Genomic DNA, 25,425 nt, shown 5'->3' on the forward strand with positions numbered 1-25,425 from the left:
ATCCGTGATGAGAGCTGTGGAATGGGATCAGTCACCTCCCCAGCCCAGCTCTCCTTAGTCTGCAGGTGTGGTTGCCTCAGAAAACAGCAAACCACCCCAAACATTCAGCTCTGCTCCTGCCATTACAGAATCTGGAATGGGCCACTCTGCCCCAGACCAAAACCCTGCAGGACAGAGGCCACCACTTGCCCCCTTCCCAGGGCAGAGGGTGCTGGGGGAGCATGAACACCTCTGGAAAAGCCACCCCACTCCTTTAGTCTTTATGCCAGTGAAGGGCCAGCCACACTGAGGGCATTTTTCCAGGCATCTGTCCTAAACCTGGTTTCATTAAGCAGTGTCCTACCAGGAGGCACCATGTAAACATCCCTGGGGTCCCAGGGAGGCCCAGCTGGGACAGAAAGGGGTGACCTATGTTCAAGGCATTCATATCCTCCACTTTAGGCACCGATACCGAGACCAGGGATGACCCTGCTCCCCAGGGAGCAAATGCAGCTCCTTCTTTGGCGATGGTGGGAGTGTGTCTTTTACTCTGTCCCAGGCCACTTCTGCCACATAATCTCTCCTCCCAAGCTTCAGGTTTCGTTGAAATCCTCTCTGGACCTGCCTGTGGGGTGTTAACTTACAGCGCTGGGGGCCAGGAAAGACAAGAAGTGCCCGAGCAGGCAGCAGCTGCTGCCCCCCGCCAGTCCCTGCCCACCCCCCAGCACACAGAGCTCGGGCTCCCTGCAAGCAATTGGTGTCCCCTACTAAAAAAAGGAAGGGTTCAGGTAGTGCAGAGCATCTGGAGGCTGCAGGCAGCCATGGGGAGCCATCTGCCACAGCAACGGGACATGGCCCGGATTCCTGGCGGAGCTTGAAGCTCTGCTAGGGAAAACTAAGGTGGGCAGTGGGAGTTAGGGGTCTGGGTATGAGGGGGGAGAGAAGGACCATTGCTGGAGATGTCCAGGTATATGGCATGCTCCTCACTGTGGTCCCAAAGCCTTCTCCATAATATGGTGACAAACCTTCAGAAGAAATGAGGTTATGGAGACCCTGGTACTGCCCCACATCCTTCCCCACTGAGTGCTGGTGAAGTGTGTGCTCCATCCCACCCATCCAGTCCATGAACAGGGCTGACACACGATCAGGGTGACATTGGAGACCTCCTCCTGGATGGACAACCTTGCACACAGCTGATAGCACTGCCATGATAACCCCCTGGCAAAGGAGCTCTGGAAAAGCCTCACAGGTTTAGAGGGGTCAGGTCAGAGCAGCCACTGCCCTCCAGCAAGTCCCTGGTCCCCTTTGTGCCCCTATGCAGCAGCAGGGGCACCTGCATTGGAAAAGCCACACAGCACAGCAGGACCACAGGGAGCAGAGATGGAGGTGCCACTTCTCAGGAGCACATGTACCTACCCTCAGCGCAAGGTTTGACACTACTCTTCAGCTCTCGGCTGCCTGACTTCAGTACATACAGCACAAACTTCATCCCTCCAGTGCCTGGTGTGCACAAACACCACACACTGACCAGCGCAGGGATGAGCAGGCACTGCCGTGTCCCTTCATGCTGCCATTCCGTGCCCGGCTGAGGCTTCCTGCCAGGGCAGAGCCATCAACCACCCCTGGAGCGGAGCCAGAGGCTGCTGAGAGCGGCTGGAGGCGCCGGCAGCCGTGCGTCGGGACACGCAAGGATCGAGCGGAGCCAAGCCCTGGCTCCCTGGCACGTCCCAGAGCTGCCCATTCAGGAGAGAATGGGGCTGTGCAAACCCCTCTGCACCGTGGGGCAGTCACTGATCGGGGGTGTATGTCCTGAGCCACCCCTTGAGTACCAAAGCAGCCTGGGCAAGGGGAGACAGGCAGGATGCAGAGCTGCCAGACAGGCAGCCATGCTCTGAGGTTCTGTGCTCAATAAATAACTTAAAAATACTTAAAAACTTAAAATAACTTCAAAAGCAGTGGATGTGGAAAAAGAAAATCTCTAGGATGAAATGGGACTGAACCCCACTTCCCTGCCTGGTTTACTAGGACAGTGGGACATCACTGTCATGGTGATTGCACCATCAGGGTGCAATTACTGGGGCACAGAACCCCAACAATCCTTTAGTGCCTGCATTTTTGCTTGTCATAATGACAAAACACACTGGTTACTCTGCAATCCCCAGGTATGCAGCTCATCACCTCTGCTCATCCTCAACCAAAGTGGGGGATGAGGATACCTGCCTGGGTATCTTTATGGGATTGGGAAGGATTAAATGGTGGGATTGATGAGAATGGTATCCCTGCAGCCCTCACCTCCAAACACACAAATGGGGCGGTAGCACCTTCCACTTTGTCCTGGCAGCAGGATGGGACAGTGCCAGGCTGAATCAAAGGCAAAACCTTCAGCCGCAGGTGCACACCTAACCCAGCAGTGAGAGCCTGCTGTCGGCAGGGTCGCATCTCCCCTTTCCAGCCCACCCCAAAGCTCCAGTATAATTAGTAATGAATGTAAATAATACAAACATCCAGATAAATAATGCAAACAAATCACTGCCCTGTGATCCTCTGCTGTTACCCAGATATTGTGATGGTAGACATGTTAGAAGAACTCAGTGTAAAAGGCCAGGGACATTAAATCAGTGCACAGCACCACATGCAAGATATACCAGTGAAAACACAGTGATGCCTTTTGGGCCAACAGTACTATCTGGTGGGTTCTGTTGGAAAAGAAAGGCAGGAAAAAGAAACAGAGAGGGGTAAAAAAAATCACAGCATTAATTCATGGGTTAAATTCAGCCATGCAGGAGCTTTGCTGCAGAGCAGCTGACACAAGCCAGCACCATCACAGCTTGCCTGGAGCCTGCTTTCACGACCACAGTCCCAGGGATGCTGCTCCTTCTGCCACAGCCCAGGCCCCTTCCCACTGTGCTTTCCCTGCCCCAAGGAGTTGGTGCTGCTCCATATCACCCCATTTCATTTCTCCTGATAAAGCACATTTCTGCATTTCTTTTCCCCTTTCTTGCAGTCTTGTGATCACTGAATGGTCCAATTGTTTCCTCTCAGAGTTAACTGACACTGTTTTCTCTTAGTGCTCTAGAGACCAATTTGCAGCATCAAAAGTAAGTTGTTTTAAGCTGCTTTGATTTTAAGAGAGATTTCCCCCCCCCCAGTATAGATATATATAAATAGTTATTTGTACAACAAAACCTAGCTTTGGGCCTGACCCTCGGTACACAGCACAATTCTGCATTAGCAGTGAGATTTTCTTCTGCAGTAAGGCTTGACTAGATCAAGCACTTGGTGTCAAAAGCACAAAAGTAACCAAAAAATGAGGCCTTCCTTACAGCAGAGACAATACCTAGAGGTGGAAGCCAAATAACTAGGTGTTTACTATAGCTTATGTCTCAAAGTGAGGAGTTCCTTCATGGCATGCCTTCCACAATCACTGCCCACTTTAACTGGTGCATCCTGCCCCTATAACGGGCTCTGAGCTCTTTCCTGGTGACAGCACCAGACACGTGTATCCATCTTGGATACACAAGGAAATATATCATACTGTTACTGTCTCTGCCCTGCCACAGCAGGAGCTCTGAACTCCATAGCTGATCTCAACACCATTACAGAAGATGAGCTCTTTAAGCTGTCGGTGTCCCATAGCTTTCACAAAAATGGACATTTGGTAGTGGAAAGAAAAAGCGAATGACCCTTGCAGTGCCTGGGCTGAACCGTATCATGAGCCTGCTTCTTATTAGACACCAAAAACCTAGTGGGATTTCAAAAAGCTTCACTCCAGATTTGGGCTTTATGTAACCACCAACCTCAGCCAGCCCCAAGACACAAATCACAGACAACCCTAGAGGTGTATTTTAAGTGCATTTTGAAGTTTAAAGTTTTTATGGGTATTTATAGATGTATATATAAAAAGTTAATTCAAAGTCTGTTTTAAAACATTAGAACATTTAAAACTTCATCTCCCTGAAATTCACAAGCACCCTGACCATGACCTGAAGCTTCTAAAGATCTGGCAAGAGCTGCACGTTCCCAGAGCCCTCTTCCTCGTGTGATTGGTGTCCAGGGGGCTTGGGAATCACATCCCCTGCTCAAGGGACAGCATATTTCCAAAGGCTTTCCAGATGTGTATCTTGGCAACCCAAATTCAAATATTAACAGGTCCAGTTAGCAGCCTGGCCACATCTGGATCGTGCAGATGGTTTCTGTGCCCAGGTGAGTTGGTAAGAGAGGAGTGGATCCTGCAAGTCAGTACGATCATTCCATCCCCGTCCCACACACGTGATGCTGGCTGATGATCCTCACCTTGGCTTTGGATGGAGCTTCTGCACGTTCCCATAGGGTCAGAGAAGCTCACGTGTTGAATGAACAGCCAGGACATGACAGCACAGCCAAGGAGCAGGCGCTGAGCGCCACAGCACAGCCAGGGCTGGCTGGGCCGCAGGGGGCTCAGCTGAGTGGGACTTCGGGAGGGAACATCTTCACTGCCCAGGGCTGCACTGCTAACCTCAGGTGGCACCGGGGATCATGCAGATGGCATGTTCCTGGGTGCAGGACAACACCCCCGGGAGCGCGGTGCTGACAGAAGCAACATATTCTATATTGCTATAGGAGGAGTTCTTGACTCGTCTTTCCCTCTCTTCTGCTCCTTGCTTTCAGTCCAGGATCTAAACAAATTCAAGCTCCTACATCAAGTTTTGCCTCTCAAAATTCTCCCCCACAACATGAACTTAACTTCAGCAGCCCTGTGCCCTTAGAAGAATGAGCATTTCAGGAAGCAGTGAGGAAGCAGCCCTGCAAATTCATAGGAGACCTTGACACCTCCAGAATGAGTCCCAGTGGCAGCCGTTGCTGACTGATCAGTTACCTGATCACTGCTCATAACTCATCAGAGCACAATTTATACATAACCTACATGTCTCATGGCAACACGTGAAGGTTCTACAGCACACAAGTGCTGTGTTAGCCTGAACTCTCGCTGCAGCCTGCACAGCTCAGTGTTTAACTGTGCCATGGTTCAGAGATGGGAGAGACTTTAAGGAGATGGAAGGGTGCATTGGTTCGTGTCTGTACCTAAAACCTCCAAGGACACTAAGAAAAGGAATTCACTTCAAGACTATATTCCCAGCCTTTAAGTTAGCCATGTACCTAAGCAACTCATTCAGAAATGTTTATGTAGAAGCATAAAACTGACAGCCAATCTTGAATTAGTCCATTTGTCCTAATGAGTATAAATCTGATGCTTTTCATTCTGAAGATTTATACCATTACTGTTGTATTTCTTTACAAACTAACTCCATTGCCTCTCTTAAATAAATATAGATGCAATTCTGATCCATTTTTTTAAGAGTATTTCTTTGAAATTGCCCTCTCTATTTAGCTATCCTAAATATGGCAGCCTGAAACATTACAGGACTGAAGAGCTTCAGAATCACTTGCACAGAGATTCTTGCAATGTTTCTAACCCCAAAATTGCCACTAATGGGAGAACACAATTAGACTGAGCATTTAAAGAGCACAACAAATATCTGACTACACGGTGCCTTTGCGTACTAGTGGCAGTTGAGAGCTTCCAAGTAATTGAAGGGATTTATTTTAGGGAAAGGCGTGTGACTATGTATTCTAAACAGCTCAGATGAACTCGACCAAAACGGTTCGGCAAAGCAGATGTCCAGGCAGCCCGTCAGGGGCATGCAAGCCGTATTTAATGCATAGGCAAAGCATGTTATGATGCCGTGGGTGGCTTATATCCAATGTGAAAGCATTCGCAACTCGCTGCCCAGTGAGAAGGCAAACGGCTCGCAGCGGTCACACACCAGCGAGGAGGGTCTGGTTTAGCTCAGTGATGAACTGCAACAGCCAGTTCCTGGGGAACCAGGAGTCACAGACTACAGAAATCGAGTTGGTTGGTGTCAACGATTGATACAGACACTTGAGAGCAGCTCCCAAGGAAGGGATGGTGGGGGCAATGCTCCCACTGCTCCCTCCTTGTGTTTGCATGCAGCGAGCTGTGCCAGACTGTGAACATTGGGGGACACACACACACACACACACACACACATTTACAAGGTGGTTGTGCCTCAAGCCCTGAAGCACCCAAATGGGTCATTGCAGACCACTGTGCCAGCCTGGATCTCACTACTGGGGCTATATAGGATCAGGTCACCCCTTCAGCAAGGACAACGTGAACTCTGCCATTGCAGGCTGGGTATAAGGCATCATCCTCACAGTCCCTCCAGAACCATCCTTACCTCCATCAGCGTATGTCTCAGTGCCGTAGCCATCCTGCAGGCCATTATTCCAGGTACCTTCATACTTGGCTCCACTGCTCATGCTCTGCCTCGCACCGTACCGTCCCTTACAGCCATGGGTCCACTCTCCTCTGTAAACCCACCGTCCTTTGGTCTCGATTCCTAGGCCATGCCTCTTGCCTTGGGACCAGTAGCCTTCATAGGTGTTGCCACTCGGCCACGTGTATATGCCCACCACCTCGAAGCCATAGTTCCAGGAGCCTGAGTACTCGCCCTGGCCCTTGGGGCCGGTGCAGATGCCATGCCCGTGGGCTTTGCCCCCTTCCCAGCCCCCGCAATAGGCGCCTCCATCATCGAAATCAAACCTGCCGCCGCTCATGGTACCCTCGGGGCCGCGCCGCCGGGCAGCGCTCCGGGGTGGGAGGGAGGCTGCAGCATCCCCGACGAGCCGGGATGGGCACCGGGACCGGCCGCTCGCCGAGGGGCCGGGGAACCGGAGGAAGGAGAAATTGGAGGGAGGGGAGAGGAGAGGGGCGGGCCGGGGCCGAGCCCCCCTAGGAGGGGCCGCCGAACCCGCCGGTACCTGCCCCGGCGCCGAACCCCGCAGCGGAGGAGGGAGAGAGGGAGAGAAGGGGGGGTCCCGATCCCGGCGGCAGAGATGGGGAGGGGGTCAGAGGCGGGGGGGTCCCGAGGCGGCCGCGCTCCCCGCCTCGGCCGCAGCCGCCCGCCCCGCTCCGCTCTCCTCCCCCGCCGGGAGAAAGGTCAGCGCTGCCCTAACAAGGCCATCGGATCCCAGGAGCTGCTCCCAAAAATAACCCCCGGAGCCCGGCCTCCGCCTCGGGGCCCATTTATGAAGGAGGGCAGAGACACGTCCCCCCCGCCGCGGGCAGGGATCCAGGCGGAGAAGAGGCTGGGAAAGTAAGCGTCTGCTTAAAATAGAGCCTGGGAAGGGGAGCGTCGGTCCCATCCCCTCCTGAGCGCACCGGAGCGCAGGGAGTGGGCAGGAGCCGCGTCCCGCTCCGCCGGACCCCCAGGAGGGGACCCTCTCGCAGAGCCAGTGCAGTCCCCGGGGCCGGGGAGGCAGCACCTTGGGGTAGCTTTGCTCCCAGCGGTGTTCAAATGGGCAGTTTCAACAAGGAGTAAAAGCACAGCCCTGGCCGGGTTGCAGCAGACGCCTTACTCACCCCGGCTGCTCCTATTACCAGGAATTTCCAGAGCTGCTTTAGGGTAGCGACTTGCTCGTAGTCACTCCCACCTCGCTCCCAAACAACAAACTTATCCTTCTGTTTAACAGCTGGTGGACGTTTCAGAGTCCCATAAGGCAGTTTTACACCTCCTTAGTGGTGTTTCTAGGAAGAAGAGGTATAGAAAAAAACCCCATGCAATATATAACTGTAAGAAAAGCCAAGTATGTATATACAGCACATAAACTACAGATTACCTGCAGGCACAAGTGAGAAGGACCAGCTGCCCACTATGGAGCTGATTACAAAAGGCTTCATTTTTATTCAGCCACAGGAAGGAATGGTGAAGGACTCCAACACCATCGTGAAGTACCACTTAGCAGAACCAGCCCTTTAAAGCTTTCTGGTTTAAAAAAAGTCAGATTTTGAAATTGGCTGAAGTTGGACATCTTTGAGCTCAGCTTTTGGACTCCTGAGCCACATTTTGCAGGCTCTTGCTGCACAATTAAGGGCTGGAAATTCACATTTTCTCAAAGCAAAACTGGAGGGGTTTGGTTTGTGGCTCCTGGTTAGACCAAAGCATCTTAAAACACCTAGTAGTAACAGGAGAGAAAGCGTTAAGGCAGCAGTTGCAGCTATCTGTGGTCTTTTATTCCACAGCATTCCAGCACTTACCAGACCAAAGATGTTGTAACTGCCTGAAGAAAATGCCAAGTTCAGGACCACGTAATTATTTACTTAGCAACTTTTCCTAATCTAACAGCAGTGTTGTGACCTGGTAGTACACTTAGTTCAAATGTTAGTAACCTATGCAGATGCTGGCATTTAAAGAGCCTTTGTTAACCACTAACACACCCAAACATCAGAAAGCACCAACATTGTGTGTGTGCATTAAGGCACCAGCCAGAGCTTCAGATTTCTCCATTTTGGCAGGGAAACGCATATTCTCTCCCAACGGTGGAGGCTGTGGAGCTGCAGCACCCAGGCAGGGCACAGCACCCAGCCGGGGGGGACCTCTAGTGGCCCAGCACTCCTGTCCTCCCTCCCCAAGTCCACACCAGTTCACATCTTTCTACCCCATTTTTTCACATCACCTCCCAGATTTCAGTCCACTTTCTGCAACATGGTACTGAGCACTTGATGTCTCAGCCCTAAACCCTGCAGGTACCAGGCTGCAGTGACTGATGAAAGCAATGGTAAAAAGCAACGTGGTCTTGAAAGGAGTTCTCAGCCCCACAGCAGTGCTGTGGCTGCTGCCTGCAGGCATTTGGGAGCAGTAAAAAATCATTATTGAAGAAGTATGGTCACTTGGCTGCCCATAATTACTAATGCCCTGAACTCAGAACATGGGTGGCAGAAATATACCTGTTTAAGAAGGGGGAAATGGAAGCGAGGTGGGACCCAAGTACAATCTGCAAGGGGTAGATGACACCTGAGAGCTGGCAAAACCCATAAATTCTCATGGTCACTTGCTCTAAGACACTGCTACAGAAAAGATAAAAACCCCCAAGAGTAACACCAGAAGATCTCACAGGGGAATGTTTGTCTCAATTTCGTTCCAAGACCTTACAGGTCAGAAAGGTTCAGGTATTGAAGTAGTAAAGACAACCATAACACAACTTGTTTCTCCCTCAACAAATCACGATTGATGGGATGCTCCTTCGCTGTACATGTATTCATAAAAGACTGTGCTGATGCACACAAAGCTGCTGTTTATCAAGCAAGATTCACTGCGCAGCTGACAACTGCTCACTCCAGTCTACAGGTGTTAATACTTGAAGGGTTATAGAGCAGACTGAACAAAGCTATAGAACAAACCCAAACCCACCAGAGTGCACATGAATTACGACCACTGAAGCCAGCAAATGCTGTTTCAACCTTCATAAACACCACACTGAACAGTGTATCATCTTATTTTCCCCTTGGTTAACTGAAGCAGCAATCACCCTGAAGAATTAAGGTGTTTCTCTTGCTGCAGACACATCTGAGGCCTGTTGGATGTTGAATGAAAAGTTACACTCGCTTTACTTTTTCCACTAACACTGAAGAGATCAGAATAACCTCTTAAACAACCTTGCTTAGATTGTCCAAGTTTCTTTGCTCCTCAGGCATTCTAACAAGCAAATGTTATGTTAATCTAATCTGACTGCATTAACATTACCAAAGATAGGGATGGAGGGTGTCTATTTGGCCAATAAGAAATAAAATCTCTTCAGGCACAAAGAAATAACAATGCCTCCACCCCAAAAGGTGACTGTCTCTCTTCAATTTGCCTAGAGTGATAATAGTACTGAGGAGATGATAGGATTGTCACCCTCCTTCATGAAATAAAATCAGAGGCACAAGTGTCCAAAACCATAAGCATGTTATGACCTGAGGTCACAGCAATTGCATTCAGGTCCCTCACAGTAACAGCTCTCATCACCAAGTAATCCAGAGGCTCTTCTCTTCCAACAAACCAAAACTAGAGGATTTTGAAAACAAAGTAAGTGTTAGGTCTCTTAAGTATAAGCAGGTACACTCTAAACACATTCACTGCTTACTTCATTATCTATTACAAGCTTAAATCATAACGCTTAAGCTTAAATCATAACGCTTAAGCTTTTTAGGCTTTTGCCCAGTTTAAATAACGAGCATTAGCTAAGATAAAGAGAAGTGTTTTTATTGCAAGCACAGTGAGCAGAAAGTAGGTTGCATCTCACATGAGTGAGACTGAGGGCAGATTTAAATCACACACCCTTACAGTGCTCATTGCTGTCAGGTGTACATCATTTCTGCCATGTGAGACATTTTCTTTGGGATATACAAGTAATATTCCATGTATCCTGAAAGATCTTCAATAGTCACATCATCCACAAAGGCCCTGGCTTGCTCAGAACAAGAGCGTGGAGAGCTTGAGGGAGTTCTTGATGGCAAAGACTGGGAGTGATCCTCAGAAACTGTTCTTCTATCAGGTGCCAACGGGAGGGTGTTCTGCAAGCCAGAGAATTTGTACACTTCCATATCTTGCCATCGTTTACACTGACAGGCTTTATCTGCACATGCACACGGCTTATTCGTGTTCAGCTTGGACATAGACTGAAAGTCAGAAAGCTCCGTAGTCTTTAGGCTTGCTTCAGATTCTGGAGAAGCTGGAGAGTTCTCCTGTCTGATCTTTGACACTGACTGCATAGCAGAAGCTTCCAAAGACTCAACATCAGCTCCCTTATGGCCAACGTCAGGAGCAACACTGCATCGTTCGTGTGCACAAGTTTCCTTTGGGACTGGCATCCCATAGCCACTGCTGTCGTCCTGGACATCATTTTGGCTCTTATGTGCTAGCTGGTTGCACGTGGAATGTGACTTTGTGCTACAATGGATAAACTTGGGAGGATGAAGAACTGGAGACTTGGAACGCCTGCGACGCTGGGTTCTCACAACTCCTCTTGAAGGCTTCTTCATAGACCTGCCAGGGAAAGATACAAAAGAGTGAAGATTCAGTAAAAGACTCAATGCTGGATTATGAGCAATGCTGGGCAAAACCTCTGCTGCATTTATATTGCTTGCATGAGTTTTAAGTTCAGTGTATTTGCTTATGGTATTCTGCTATCTTGGAATTTGACTTTATTCCAGCCAAGCAGCTGTATAAAATATAAAAGGAATACCTAAGAAATGAAACCTCAAGTGCATGGTTATAAGGTTAGAAAATGAGTAAACCATGTGAGACATGACAAAATAACTTGTTAAGGAAGGACAGAGCATGAGAAGGCAGCACAAAACTAATGAATCAAGGGCATTTTGATTCAGTAGGAGATGAGCAAGAAATTCTGCATAGACACCCCAGAAACCAATTCTTCATTTTAATCTAGTTTCCAAAGCAATGACAGCTTCTGCAATGACAATAACTGAAAGAGATTCATTCATGATTGTCTGATTCAAAAACAGCAGTTCACACTTATATTAAGACATCTGTAATGTTTAGCAACCTATAGGTAAACAGCATTTCCTTTCACTCCACACTTGTAAGTAAGAATAGTCATCACATATGAACATAAAAAGGTGGTGTATTTTAAATAGCCCTTTAATAAAGAAAACTTGAGTGCCCTATTTAGGAGTGTGGTTACTAGAAACCTTGTCTACTTAAAATTCCCTTTCAATACAGTATCATTTGAAGTAGTCCGATATTCCCAAGCTTCTCTTACCCATGCCAGGTTTCCTTAGAAGTACACACACTCTTAGGTTTGGTTTCATCTGCCACTGTTCTAACTAGTGCTCTTGGACTTGTCCCTTCACCCACAGAGAGAGAAGCAGTAGATCTGTGAAAGACACAGTGAAAAGTTAACAGCCCAGACTGGTCAGCACTATGAATGTGAAACAAATATGAAACTTCTTTCCCAGAAAAGGTTGTTGCAAATCATTTACAATAGGTCTTGAAAGACTTGCCCACAAAGACAACTGAAATCAGGAGAAGTGTTTACACATTCCTATCTCAAAAGTTTGTATAACAGATTCTTTCACCAAACATGATGCCATTCAGCAACTAGCCTGCAAATCCCAGCTCCACATGTCAATGACAAAGCACACACAATGGCTCAGTTTCAGTTTCCCAGGAGAGGGGAGGGGAAAAAAACACCATCACTGAAGAAACACGTCTCTTTTTCCAGAGACAAATAAGCCATTCTTTCCTAAAAATAAATGTTCTTTGGAAATAAAAAGACTTTGTTTAACTGAAGAACACTCAAGTCTCTGTCTAAAAAACCAAGCTAAAACTTCATGCTTCAAACACTTAAGCAACAGATTTTGTGTCAGATCTTCAACTTCTATTCAAGCCAGAGGATTTACTAATTTTTCTGGTGCTATAAATACATCCTGAACTCCCATTTTCCAGAAGCTGTAATAATCCCAAGGACAATTTTTTCCAAGTTGCAACTCCACATTACACTAGAATTCACATGGGAATTATTTTCAATATCCTGTATTAAATTCTTGAGTGACATGGTTTAATGTGAGGTGTCCCTGCCCCATGGCAGGGGGGTTGGAACTAAGGTCCTTTCCAACCCTATTCTATGACTCTATGAAATTAGTTTGTAAGCAGGGTGGATTCCCGGAAAAGGGAAAATTAGACCCTCCTTTCTGATGAAGGACAGTGTTAACTGATATTTAAGAGTCCAAACTATTAGTCAAACATCAGCTATTTTTTCATTTAAAGGACAATAAACACAGAGCAGAAAATTGAAGGCAAACAGTAAAAACTCCAAACTAAGTATGCCTGACCTGAGGAGTGGGACCAGAGATACTGAAGAAATGAGAGGCATTTGTGTGGTTATTATTTCTAATGAGCTTAATTACTTAAATTAAAGATAGCTTTAGAAGCCTATCTACTCACAGTGTAAGTTCTATGGTAATTCTAGCTACTACTTGATATTTACATACTACCTCACCTGCACTTACTGGCATAACTGTATTACTGACAACAGCTTACTGCAACACAGGACTGTACAGGTAACATCTAATGGTGCACATCCGTCAGCAGAAAACACATTACATAGCAGCCTTTCGGTTTTTAATTTCATTATCAAGAGAAGACACATGCTGCTTGTGTTCTGCTACCTGGGACAGGAAGGGTACATGTTGGATCTCCCACAAAATGTGACAACACAAAAAGTATTCTTTCCCATTTAGTGATTTTGGTTATAAGTAGGAAATCTGTAAGTGGCAGCAATGAAAATAGTTTGTGTGGGAATCATGCACTCTCCTTTTCTGACATGGAAAGAACATTCCTCTCCTGGGAAAAGACAGGAGTTTATTCTCATGACAGGCTTTCAGAGCCATTATAATATGCTAAGTTCAGTAATAGAGTCCTAGTGCTACAGATACAACCTCTGGCAGCCAGACTCATGCCAAAATTTATTTCAAGCATGCTGTCAGTTACTGACAATCATGTTTCAAGCCTGTTGGGAGCTAACAGGGATCAAACAAACTACAGTTCCTTGAGAAGGGCAGGCTATAGCTAGTGAATTTATTTCAGCTTAACTAGAATAAAAGTTTTAAGGCCTAAACCTTTGCAATTACCTCATTTCTTCACATTTAAGAGCAAAAGTGTTCCCTTCAAGTCCATTTGTAATACTCTCTGTACCTCTCTGTGGTGTTACTCACCCAGCTGTGTCGACTCTCAACTTTTTGAATGCTGTCTGCAGGCTTTCCTCTTCTCCATCCTTAGCTTCCGTTTTCATTATTGGGATGGCCAGAAGGTGTCAGAGTTACCATGTACTGCTACAAGCATACAAAAAAAGCACATGAAAACAAGAACCAATGCATTGTTAAAAACATTAGTTGCCCAGCAGCACCATAATACATGAAAATAAACTCAAAATAGCACGCTGAGCACATAAGGCTGAGGTCATTCTAGCTGAACATTTTTGCAAGTTGATTCAGAACAAGCTGATGATACCCAGAAAGAGAAGAGTCTCTTGTACAAGCCCATAGGTGAATTAGCACTTTAAAGTAAACACTGGTGTCACAAAGATGGTGTCTTGCCCATCTGTTACAGTCCAGACTCTTCTATTCATCCTACAGTGTTACCAAAATAATTCCAGAAGAGGTGAAAGGCAGAAGGAACACCACTGTTAGAAACAGCCAACATCCTACAGCTGCTATTTCCAGCTTTGGGACATAAATAAAAAAACCTCAAACCAACAGATTTTCCTTAAAATGAGATAAAAATTAAACAAAATCTTTTGATCTTATGTCTAGATCCCAGCAAGTTACATAATCCTATTAGAATGTGGCATTGTGATTGCAAATAGCTGTTAAAATTTTCTGGTTATCAGCTCTGGAAAAAGTACAAATGCCAATCAGAGCACAAACAGCAAAGAGTGAGCCTGTTTTAAATAAAAAAAGGAACTGATACAACTGGCTGATGTATATTTTTTTAATCTACCCTGCCCATCAGTTAACCTAGCTACAAAGGAATCTCAAGTCTTTCTAATTTGATGCTCCTCATTGCCTTACACTTCTGCAATCACATGCACATGCTACACCAGCCACACTTCAGCTGAAAAAAGACCTGGTAAAGGTTTGCTTCCTGTGTTTTTGCTGAGCAGAAACCACTGACAACAGCAAGTCTCAGTCCTACTCCAAAGTAACTCCAGCTCAGTACCTGTTGAAGTTGACCTGGCTGATTAACCTGCTTTCGACTTCACTACTTCTGGAAAAACAGGGCCATTTTGGGTCAGTGCCATTACTGCAAGAGCCTCCTGGCCACACTACCTGGATTGTGATAAGATCATCTCCTCACTCTTTATTATTAAGTTGCAAGGTTGTCATACTTGACAACATTTTACAATGAGATTGATTTGGTAGACAAGGGGAGAGCCGTGGATGTTTTGTACCTGGACTTCAGTAACACTTTCATGTCTCCCACAAGACCCTCACAGAGGAGGTGATGATAAACCATCACTGGATGATTAGTCAGTGACATGGACTGAAAGAGAGGCGCAACAATTGGGCCCAAAGGGTGGCAATCATTGACACAAAGTCTAGTTGGAGGTCAGTAACTGGCAGGGTACCCCAAGGTACAGGGTCCAGTGCTGTTCATCATCTTTGTTAAAGATCTGGATTATGTGGCAGTGTTCCTTCAACAAGTTTGCTGATGACACCAATCTGGGATGGGTAACTAAGGGACAACAACAGGCTGGAAAAATGGGCCAACAGAAACCTCATGAACTTCAATGAGGGGGAAGTGAAGAGCCCTGTTCCTGCAGAGGAACAAACCCATATGCCAGTACAACTTTGCAGAAAAGGCCCTTGGGGTCCTGGCACATACCAGGATGGACAGGACCTAGCCATGTGTCTTTCTGGCAAAGGCACTAATGGTATCCTGAGGTCAAGGAGCTGATCCTTCCCTCTGTTCAGATGGAGTGCTGCATCTATTTCTGGACTCCCTGCTACAGGAGACACTGACATGCCAGAAAGAATCCAGTGAAAAGCCGCTAAAGTGATAAAGGAACTGGAACATCTCTCCTGCGAGGGAAGGCTGAGAGAGATGGGATGTTAAGCCAAAAAAGGGCTCAGGAGGGATCTCATCAACATATATATAAATACCAGAAGAGTAGGTACAAAGAGGACAAGAGCCCAGCTCTTCTCAGTGGTGCCCAGCGACAGGATCAGAGTGCCTGGGCACACACTACAACGCAGGAGGTGCTGCTGTCTGAGCATAAGGAAAGACTTTGCTGTGAGGGTGACTGAGCATGGGTACAGGCAGCCTGGGGATGCTATGGAGTCCCCCTCCTTGGAGATATACAAAAGCTGCATGGACATGGCCCAGAGCAACTGGCTTGGGGTGGCTCCCCTTGAGCAAGGGGGTTGAGTCTCCAGGGATCTTTTCTGTGATTCTGTATCTTGATGCTCTAAGAATCCTTTACAAAACTAACTATTCAAAGCCAGGAAACTATAACAGCTCTTGTAACAACACACTTACATAGAGCACTAACTCTACTCCCTAATACAGCAACAACGCCTACACTAGTACTACTTTTAGCAACAAAGCACCAGCTTCTCTACAGCATGAGAAGGTGTCTCTGAAGAGACAGGAACTTGAAACTCTGCAGCTCAGTTATTTATGCAGCTACCGACTGATCATCTCTGCTCCCTCACAGCCTCATTCCAGCTGGAGGTGGCAGCTCTCCCTGCTGTTGTTCCAGCTGTGATTTCATCTGGACACCTCTTATTGCAGACAGCTATTATGAGACACACCAAAGGCTAATGTAGCATAACAACGTCAAGGAACACGCTGTCCGGTGAGTCAGACAGCAAGTAAACATGAGAGGAGGAAGCGAACACACAGACTGACAACATGATGCTCATCTGAGCAAGTTATTACTTCATGTACTTTTAATTAGACACTAGTGCTTAGGTCAAACACATGAAATCTTACTTCAGTAAGATTCCCCCTTCATCCAAAAAGAAAATTATTTCAAATAAAAGAGCCTACAACTTTTTTAACACCAAACCCCTGTATGAGATAACCTCAGCAGGAAAAGAAAAAAACTTTCAAATCATAGCATCATAAAATAGTTAGGGTTGGAAAGGACCTTAACATCGTCAAGTTCCAACCCCCTGCCATGGGCAGGAACATCTCACACTAAACGATGTCACCCAAGACCTCATCCCACCTGGCCTTGCACACCACCAGGGATGGAGCATTCACAACTTCCCTGGGCAACCCATCCCAGTGCCTCAGCACCCTCACAGTAAAGAATTTCTTCCTTAGATCCAATCTAAACTTCCCCTGTTTAAGTTTTAACCCGTTACCCTTGTCCTGTCACTACAGGCCCTAATGAATAGTCCCTTCCCAGGATCCCTATAGCCCCCCTTCAGATACTGGAAGGCTGCTATGAGGTCTCCACGCAGCCTTCTCTTCTCCAGGCTGAACAGCCCCAACTTTCTCAGCCTGTCTTCATATGGGAGGTGCTCCAGTCCCCTGATCATCCTCGTGGCCTCCTCTGGACTTGTTCCAACAGTTCCATGTCCTTTTTTATGTTGAGGACACCAGAACTGCACACAATGCTCCAAGTGAGGTCTCACGAGAGCAGAATTGAGGGGCAGGATCACCTTTTCCAATCTGCAAGTCACTGTACATTATTCAAAACATACTAGAGCTTTGGACTATGTATTTTATGCTGCCCTTCACCACTGATGCAGTAACCAAAGTCTAACGTTGTGTCAAAAAACACATCGAGCCTTCTGCTCTTTGTATCCTATCAAAACACACATCTTCCCCTTCCCACTTTATAACCAGCTCTTCCGCGCTATACACAACCATTAGCCCGGCGCTACAAGACACCCAGCACCACTCATGAAGTTACAACGCACAAGCGCAGCCGTTAGGTTAAAGGCAGGCAGGGCCAGGGGCTCGGGACAACCCCGGACCCGGCAGCCAGCCCCAGAGCAGCACCCGGGCAATGGGACGAGAGCAGCAGCGGTTCCCCTCCCGCCCGGCGCCTCACGGGCTCCTCACGGGCTCTCACACCCCGGTACCTGCCGCCCGCACCCGGGGACCCCCGGCCCAGCTCCTGCCCCGTAACCCCCAGGCGGAGCCCAACACACACCGCGGCCTCGGCGCGGAGCGAGGCCCCGTCGAGGCGAGAGTGACTCAGCACAAGCCCCGCACCCCCCGGGGAAGCCCCGGAGCTCTCCTCACCCACCGCGAGGGCACCGTCAGCAGCTCCGGACACCCACGGGGCACGGTCCCGCGGGGGGGACACAACCGTCCCACCGGCCCCGTCCGCGGCGCAGGGACCCGCGGCAGGCCCCGCCGCGGAGCCCGAGCTCACCGCGCCCGCCCGAGGGCCCGGCCGCGCACCGGAAGCGACGGCGGCGGAGGGAACCGAACTGCGGCGGACGGTAGCGCGCATGCGTATATCTGTGGGGCGGTGACCTCACTTCCTGTTGTGCTCCGCGCCCCACCTCCCAGCCCGAGCGTGAGGCGGCGGTGAGTGGTACCGGGGGGTCCTGGTGCCCCCGGGCTCACGGGAGCGGCCCCATGACGGGGTGAGGGGCGGCGGGGCCGCCGGGGCGGGTCGGGCTCGGCCCGGGGAGCCGGGGGAGCCTTGACGGGGCGCGGGTGGAGATTGCTGGGTCGGCGGGGGCTTCGGGACCGTCCGGTAGACAGGGGCCTGCGGGGGTGCGGCAGCAGCAGCGTGGGCCTGTGTCGGGTTTGCCGCCGGCCCCTTGCGCGATGCGGCTGTAGTTCTAAGGAGCGCGGAGCTGGAGCTCGCGGGGAGACGGACCGGGCTGGACGGGCGGTTGCCTCCACCCGCGTCACTTCGGTGCTGTGCAGACCGTGTGTGTCCGGACCTCGGCATCCATCCCCGGTTCCTGTGTTTCAGTGTGTTCTGTATGGCACGGCTGGCCGCACGCTGAGAGCTCACCCATGGACTTGGAAGCTAAAGATGAAGAGGAAGAGAGTCTGCAAACGGCTTTCAAAAAGCTGAGAGTGGATGCAGCAGGGTGAGTGACAGAAAGCATCGTGTCATGTGTCAGTGTCTTTTGTGTTTGGCTTCTGTTATTTTGCATCTCAAAACAAGTATCATTTGACGGAAGGTTCTGTACTCGGCAAGAGGAGACAACTGCATCGCTTCTGATGAAACGCAGGCATTGCAACTAATAGGCAAAGCAGTACTTTGTTACTGGCTAATTTTAGCATGATAACCAACTGAAATTACACAGTGACTGCATAAAATGACTTGCCCAAAGCAGAAAACCTACTCTTAACTGTTGTGGTAGCCATAGTGATACAGAACTTGTTTGTCCCTGCTGGTGTCTTCAGCTGCTGTAGTGGGTAAAGAACTATTTGGAAAGTGTCCACAGGACACACCAGCACTTCATAGTGTGCTGGGCAGCTCAGTCCCACTGTAAATCATCAGGCTAAATCTGATCACTGATAGTTTCTAATTTCAGGGGATTTTGTAGAGTGAAACATCTGAAGACTTTATTATACTAAAAACTTATTCTATGACACATCAAGTATACTGATAGTATGGAGTAAAAGGATGTTCTTTAAAAGTAGGAGTTAATAAAATTATGCAGTCTAATATTTTGTGAGATAGTTCACTAGAAGTCTTTTGGGAATTCACAAAGAGAAAGCTTTGTATCAGTAATTAACGTTACCTTATGAATTAATCTCCATGGCCATCAGTACTGCGAACTCATTACTTCCTCTGCATGTTAAAATACATTTTGCTTGGCTACTCATTTCCTCTGCTTCAGGAGGTCTTCTGTTAAGTGTCAGAAAAAAATAGCTGTGCTCTAACAAGGAACTACTTATTAAGCATACTACTTTTGACATACTACCAGTGACAGACTGTGGAATTCTGGTTGGTTCATGATGGCATCTTAAGTATAAGAAGATCTTGTTTTGCAGGCATATGTTTCAACCAGCTCAAGGCTTGCGACTAATCCCTTAAGATCAACTTTGGGCAGAGTACTTGAGCTCTTCTGCTAGAATTTCAGCCTCATTTCTTATATTTCCCATCCCATGTTCCAAATCACACGTACAGCATCATAATACAGATTGACATACTGAGGCATTTGTGTTGTCTGGTCCTCCTGTGCATGATTATCTGGGAAATTTAATGAGAAATAAACTGGTAATCTGTTCTGTCTGTTGTACCTCATCCATTTCTCCACTGCTCAGGCTGCTGCTATGGTTTCCCAACTTTGCATTTTAGATGAGTAGAAATCTATCTTTAACAGCTATTGTCTGACAAGAACATTTGGAACCTGAGTTTACATTCCTTTAATGTATCATTTTGGTACAAATAGGGCATGACATCAGCCTGTGGGTGTTTTGGCCTGCTGTCATTTTATCTCGCCTATATTTGGACACTTCACTGAGGTCAATATAGTAAGAGTGGTTAGATAAATCTGTAATACCCTGTTTCTAACCACTCACTATAGGGGAAGCTAAGGCTCCAAACCTCTTAGTGAAGCATCTAAAGCGAATAGGCTGAATTTAGACCTCCAAAGCATCATGTTCAGACATTACTCTAAAGTGGCATTCCCCTTTCTACTCAGATGTATTGCAGCTCTGTCTGTTGGTGACGGGACGATGCTGAGAACAGCAAGAGCAGCTGTGGATGGAGCCAAGCAACAGACTGTCTGCTCAAAGGAAGTGTGGCACGGGTAAAATACCATTCACTGCACCATGCTCATGGTTCTGGTTTGAGACATGTAACACTTGAATACTGTTTCCAGTGCTTGTTGTTAATGAGTTGCTTCAACATATCTCTTCTCTCCTTTATTACAAAACTTTACCATAACTGATATGGTGTTTTTTAAGATGATTTCAACAAAGACTTTAAAACCAATATTACCTCTTAGGGTACTTAAAACTTTCTTGTCCACTGATTTTCTCAGAAGTCTTTTTGTTCAAGCCTTACACGTTTGCAACACCCTCTCACCTTTTCCTTGGGTTTTCTTATTTCTGTATTGAAGTACCTGGATATTCAGGATTCTGCCAGCAGCTCCACCAGATATTCAGCTTCTGCACTACAGTTCACTTGGGATGACAGAGTATCATTTGGTTAGCAGAGAAGATATGGGGGGAAGTACCTTTAAATAAGGGCTCTTTGTATGTGTCTTCTTTGGAGGAGCCCAGATTTCCCCAGCCTTCTCCACTGTTCCTGTCAGAGACTGAGTGACCAGTCACCTGAGTTTTCTAAGCAGAAAAGGAAAAAAGAACCTAACATATTCTAAAATATTTTTAGCCACAGTTTAGAGCTTATTGAGCTATGGTGTAGAGTCTGGAGTTACCAACTTGCTCACCTGTTATCACCCTGCAGGTGTGTGAGAAAGCCTTCCAGAGGATCAGCCAGAGTCCCACGTCGCAGGCGCTCCAAGTCTCCCGTCCTACATCCTCCCAAGTTCACTTATTGCAATATGAAAGCCAACAACCAGCTGAAACACAAAACCCAAGCAGATATGTCAAAGGGTAGCATCAGCTCAGACGTTTTTGTCCCAGCAGAACACGGTACGAAGGACGGGCACAATTCTCACTTTGACGCCAGTGATGACAAAACCGAACCTTTGGAAGCTTTCACCACTGAAGAGCCGTTGGAGAAGTCAAGAGAAAATTGTTCTACTCTCTCCTCATCCTTTGAGACTAGCCTGCATTCTAGCCAGACCTCAGATTTCCAGTCCTTATCCATGCTTAGCAATGGCAGACAGTGCCCTTGTACGGACAAGAAATGTCAGTGCCAACAGTGGCGAACCATGGAAGTATACTCCTTCTCCGGCCTACGGAGTGTCCTGTCAGAGTGCGAGAAGGCAGTCCTGGGAGTCCACACCCAATCTCTTCAGAATAGATCCCCTTGTGGGACAGCCACATCAAGTTCTCCTAGGTCTTGTTCTGAGCAAGCTCGAGCCTTTGTGGATGACGTGACTATTGAAGATCTCTCGGGATACATGGAGTACTACTTATATATTCCCAAGAAGATGTCTCATATGGCAGAAATGATGTATACTTGACTGAAAGCAATAGAGAATCCTGAGTCAGTCTGTGATAACGGTTGGGTTAAATGCCTTGTCAGTGCCATGTTTTCACTGCTCTGTGTTTGATCAGGTATTTCTTTGCTTCATACAGTTTAGTTTTTTAATAAAATGAAAAATGGAATATAGTTTCTGAGCTTAGTTCTGAAAAGAATGCACTAAAGTTTGAATACATTAACAAACGCACTGTAGATCAAATGACTCCCCTTGGTTTTGGGTTTGTGCTGTGGATATGCAAGCTCTGTAGTGCTGTTTTCACTATCGTTTTGGGGGGGGGAAGGGCTTTTTTTTTTTTCCCCTGAAATTTTGCAGTTTGGAAGGTTCATTTTAATTTATCCCAGTACTAAAGAGTAATGATTCATAGCTATGGCCCTATCCTCATCTGCCTCTAGGGAGAAGAGTCAGCAGGCATTCAGTATTTTGGATAGAATGAATCTCCTTTCCTCAGACACTACCTGGCTTGTTTTTAGTTGGATCCTATTGTGAATTCCTCCTCCCAAACGTGTTGGGAGGTCCATAATGTGCAAGTGTGCTCTTGGACCCTTCCATAAGTTAACTAGCTCTCTCTTAAGCAGTTCTATTTTTCTGCAGATAAGCAAAGCTCTTAGAAGCAAGAGTATATTTTGTTATTTGTGCTTTACAGATGGAATAATTTAGGGAGGAGTGAAGCAGGCTAACAGTTTTTTTGGGGCTGTATCTCAGAAGTGGAGATGGTGGAACCATCTATAGAGGTTGCTTCTGAGGATGTTTGATACACAAATCAGTGTGGAGAGGTAATAAAGAAGCGTGTATCATACAGGCTTTGTGGTGTAGAGCTATAACATTCCTTCTGGTTGCAAATACTGAAATAAAACATTTTGTTGCTGAGACTTGCGTTAATAAATGTTTGTCAAACCCCAGCAAATTAAAGACTGAATAATTTGACTTACACTCGTCTCCCCTCAAGACCTCTTAAACAAAAACTCATCCTAAAGTGTACTTTTGGTGCCAGCTGTACACATGTGATAAACAACTGTGTTTGAACACTGCAGTTTTCACTTACATGCTTAAAACAGTAGTCAGCAAGCCAGGGAGTCACAAGCAGTTGTACGAAAATAGATTTGAGCAGATATAGACAGTTGGCCTCGTGTCCTGTGCTAGGGAAGTGTTGGACATTCTGGTTGGTAATTGCTGTCTGCAGATTTTACCCGTCACCCCTCAATTTACACTATGAATCCAGGAAGCTCCAATTTTAAAAGTTCAAATAGATCCAAGTAAGTTAACATAAGAATACACCTAAAGCTGTTGTTTTGTTCCCAAGTGTCATGCAGTTATTGAGCATGCAATATTTGCTCAGTCTCCAATTAAACTGATTTCTAAATGTTCTTGCATGAGTATTTCACTGTCTCCTTCACCTGCCTCTTCCAGCACTGTTCTGCGCACCCACACACACACAGTTCTGGTTTTCTTTGCTTTTCCTTCTTTCTGCCTACAGAAATTCTGGTATACATACTTTCCTTCTCAATGTAAATATTTAGTACTTGTTATCTTTGCTGCTGCTGTTTTTCAGAGGCTGTTTCTGCTTCAGCAGTGCTCTTCTGCTTGTGTTTCTGTTTTGGTTTTTGTGCCCATTTAAAATCATTTGAAGGTATTGTTGCCAAATGCAGTCTTTCTCCCTTTTAGACTAAGGATTACCCTGGCGAGCCCTTATGTGGAATTTGTGCCTTTGAAGCTGATCTTTAACATACGTAAATGCAGGTAGTGACACCCAGTGACGGATGTCCCCACTCCTCCCTGCAGCCAGGGCCCTGCCAAGGGGTACAGCCAGGCTCTTCTCCAGCAATGGCTCAGCATTGCCTCAATGCTGCTATTTCTGCTCTGGAGCACAGTCTCGCTTCTCTACCAAATTATGCCCAACCCCCTGGAAGCATCTAAACCTTCAAGCTGCTGTTACATAGAACTAGTAGTGACCAACACTGCTGGAAAGGCACAAGGTTGAACAACATGTAGCAGACCTGCTTGTCCAGGGAGAGTGAGGAAACTGGGAGAAACCATGGAGGTTAGACTAGTCCAACATAGACCTTGAAATTTAGGGCTGCAAAGTAAGTTCAAGTTGCCAGAATGCTGGCTGGGAGGGCACATTTCCCTAGGGTCCTGTGCAGGACAGTAGTGAGGGCAGAAGGAAAGAGGGGAAAAGAGGCAATAATGCAGTGGGTTTGTATTCAGCCTGAATTGTCATTTGTGCTAGTGTATAAGCAGCTCTAGTGCTGCCTGCAGCAGAGGAAGGGCAGATACTTGGGGTTCTTGACTACAAGTATCAGGCTTGCAGCAAACATACTGGAATATTGCTACTGATGTTCACATTGCTCAAACCACCTTTTTGGGGTGAAATAATGAGCCCTAAGTAAGGCCCAAGCCCAAACATACTGTTTCCTTCAAAGCTTTCAACTCCTCTGAGAACCCAGTGACTGCTGCCTGCTGCCTGCCTGAAACCTCAAGCCTTACTAGCAAACAGATGGCATCTTCTCTGGGAATGCTGGCACAGCACAATTAGCTTGATTGATGAGCACCAGCGCTTGGCCTTGGAGCTGGTCTGGTAGAGGCAGTCTGAGCACAGCTCCACCAGCACTACCACCTCCAGCCTGCTGCTGGACTGCCCCAGCCAGCCTGGGGTATGTTGTCTGCTCTTGGATGCTCTAGGATGTCCCCAGTCAATCCACACAAGAATACTAAAGTATTCTGAGTAAGCACTGTTGGGCTTACTGCACTCCCAGGACTTCCCTCTCTGCTTCCTATCTCAGGTGATTCAGGCTGTTTTGTTTTCCTTTGCAGTGGCTCCTCCAGCACTTCACAAGCCTACTTGTCTAGTTTCAGGACTAGCTCAACCAAAGTGAGATGCAGAAGCGCACCCTAGAGCAATGAAGTTTATTTCTCACCTCCGAGAAGCCAAACTCAGTCCCAGCCAAGCTTTACATTGGCAGATATTCAATCAGGCCACCAGGAAAAAAAGAACTATAAATCAGTGGAGCTGATTCTGCATCCTGAGTTCCACCTTCTCCTAAACCAGGGAAGGTGCTTCTGTGCCTGCAAAGCCCCGTGACTGACTCCAGCCACCTGCTCTCTCCTCTCTGTAGCATTTACATCAGCTCCAAGATGAGACACCCTGGATTGTGCATTTCTGCAGCACCAGCACCCACAATCCTGCCCCAATGGCACCTTCTGCCAGGGGTCTGCCAATGCCACCGGGTCCAACCACACAGCATCCCATGGGGCAGCCCAGCACTGGCCCCTTCTGCAGGCAAGAAGGCTGTGGACAAGAGCTGGGATGGATCTCAAGGTCACACAAGGCCAGAACACCCTCTAACAGGGCTGGCACCCATCCTTCCCCTCAAGCCTTGCTCAGGTTAACAAGCCCAAACCCAGCTAAATAAAATAAGCACATCCAGTGGCACCGTGTACCTGCGGGACCCAGAGGGATGAAATGACTGTCATTTTTATTCACAACAGCACAGCATCAATTCATCACAAAACATGCCACTAGATGGGGCTTTCTGGACAGCCATTCGCAGGAGAGAACCACTTCTGCTTGGTCAAGCTGCTCCTTTTCTAAACCCAAAGGTGTCCCATCCCAGTGAAAGCAGCCCAAAAAGATGCTGCTTGAGCTGCAAGGGCTCTCCTGCATGAAGCAGGCAGGAGGGGAGGCTGCAGAACAGAGGGCAGGATGGTTGGTACTGCACAATGGAGCCAGTTTTTAGGGCTCAGTTTTCTCTGAGTTTGCAGATCCTAAGCAGAGGCCAAGCAGGAGCCTTTCCCTATGGATGTCCCCAAGGCCAGTGCAGGGTCTCCCACAGCACTTGTGATGCTCTGTGATGGGGAGCAAGGGTGGCTTTGAGGGGCTGCTGCCTACAGGGGAGGAGGCATAGCACCATCACCCTCCTGTACACCCTTGAGAGCAGGACATCACAGCACCAAAGGATTCATTTTTACCTTCCAGTCCCCCAAAAAATGCTTCTTTT

General features: G+C 47.4%; 3 protein-coding genes across 8 annotated transcripts in view; 1 reads left to right on the top strand and 2 right to left on the bottom strand.

Annotated features, from left to right (window-relative positions):
- The window catches only part of JPH2 (junctophilin 2), a 30,425-nt gene extending 23,647 nt beyond the window's left edge, over nt 1-6,778 (bottom strand). The window contains 1 exon segment of the mRNA XM_034067220.1: nt 6,219-6,778. Coding sequence (XP_033923111.1) covers nt 6,219-6,597 — 379 coding nt within the window. The 5' untranslated portion in view covers nt 6,598-6,778.
- A 3,265-nt stretch (nt 6,779-10,043) lies between these two features.
- On the bottom strand, nt 10,044-17,746 carry OSER1 (oxidative stress responsive serine rich 1). Of its 5 annotated transcripts, none has more exons than XM_034067170.1 (4): nt 17,716-17,746; nt 13,538-13,654; nt 11,584-11,697; nt 10,044-10,847 (listed from the first exon to the last, which is right to left on the bottom strand). In XM_034067170.1, the coding sequence occupies exons 2-4, from the start codon at nt 13,612-13,614 to the stop codon at nt 10,160-10,162; spliced, it is 879 nt and encodes a 292-aa protein (XP_033923061.1). In that variant the 5' UTR covers nt 13,615-13,654; nt 17,716-17,746; the 3' UTR covers nt 10,044-10,159. The 5 variants fall into 5 exon arrangements, with proteins under 5 accessions (XP_033923061.1, XP_033923064.1, XP_033923062.1 ...); XM_034067173.1 differs by having other exon boundaries at nt 13,538-13,651; nt 17,716-17,734; XM_034067171.1 differs by lacking the exon at nt 17,716-17,746 and adding an exon at nt 17,587-17,678.
- A 67-nt stretch (nt 17,747-17,813) lies between these two features.
- LOC101873950 (oxidative stress-responsive serine-rich protein 1-like) lies at nt 17,814-22,328 on the top strand. 2 transcript variants are annotated; one of them, XM_034067249.1, is made up of 4 exons: nt 17,814-17,873; nt 18,271-18,391; nt 19,958-20,065; nt 20,725-22,328. In XM_034067249.1, the coding sequence occupies exons 2-4, from the start codon at nt 18,315-18,317 to the stop codon at nt 21,407-21,409; spliced, it is 870 nt and encodes a 289-aa protein (XP_033923140.1). In that variant the 5' UTR covers nt 17,814-17,873; nt 18,271-18,314; the 3' UTR covers nt 21,410-22,328. The 2 variants fall into 2 exon arrangements, with proteins under 2 accessions (XP_033923140.1, XP_033923141.1); XM_034067250.1 differs by having other exon boundaries at nt 17,846-17,932.
- Nucleotides 22,329-25,425: the final 3,097 nt, after the last annotated feature.

This window comes from Melopsittacus undulatus, chromosome 10 (genome assembly GCF_012275295.1).
Source record: "Melopsittacus undulatus isolate bMelUnd1 chromosome 10, bMelUnd1.mat.Z, whole genome shotgun sequence".
NCBI lineage: Eukaryota > Metazoa > Chordata > Aves > Psittaciformes > Psittaculidae > Melopsittacus > Melopsittacus undulatus.

Excerpts from the sequence above, each read along its gene's own strand:
- OSER1 (XM_034067170.1), bottom strand. The coding sequence starts at position 13,614 with ATGAAAACGGAAGCTAAGGATGGAGAAGAGGAAAGCCTGCAGACAGCA. Across the intron at positions 11,698-13,537 it reads TTGAGAGTCGACACAGCTGG|ATCTACTGCTTCTCTCTCTG; the intron begins GTGAGTAACACC and ends TGTCTTTCACAG. Across the intron at positions 10,848-11,583 it reads TCTAAGGAAACCTGGCATGG|GTCTATGAAGAAGCCTTCAA; the intron begins GTAAGAGAAGCT and ends TTTCCCTGGCAG.
- LOC101873950 (XM_034067249.1), top strand. The coding sequence starts at position 18,315 with ATGGACTTGGAAGCTAAAGATGAAGAGGAAGAGAGTCTGCAAACGGCT. Across the intron at positions 18,392-19,957 it reads CTGAGAGTGGATGCAGCAGG|ATGTATTGCAGCTCTGTCTG; the intron begins GTGAGTGACAGA and ends CTTTCTACTCAG. Across the intron at positions 20,066-20,724 it reads TCAAAGGAAGTGTGGCACGG|GTGTGTGAGAAAGCCTTCCA; the intron begins GTAAAATACCAT and ends ATCACCCTGCAG.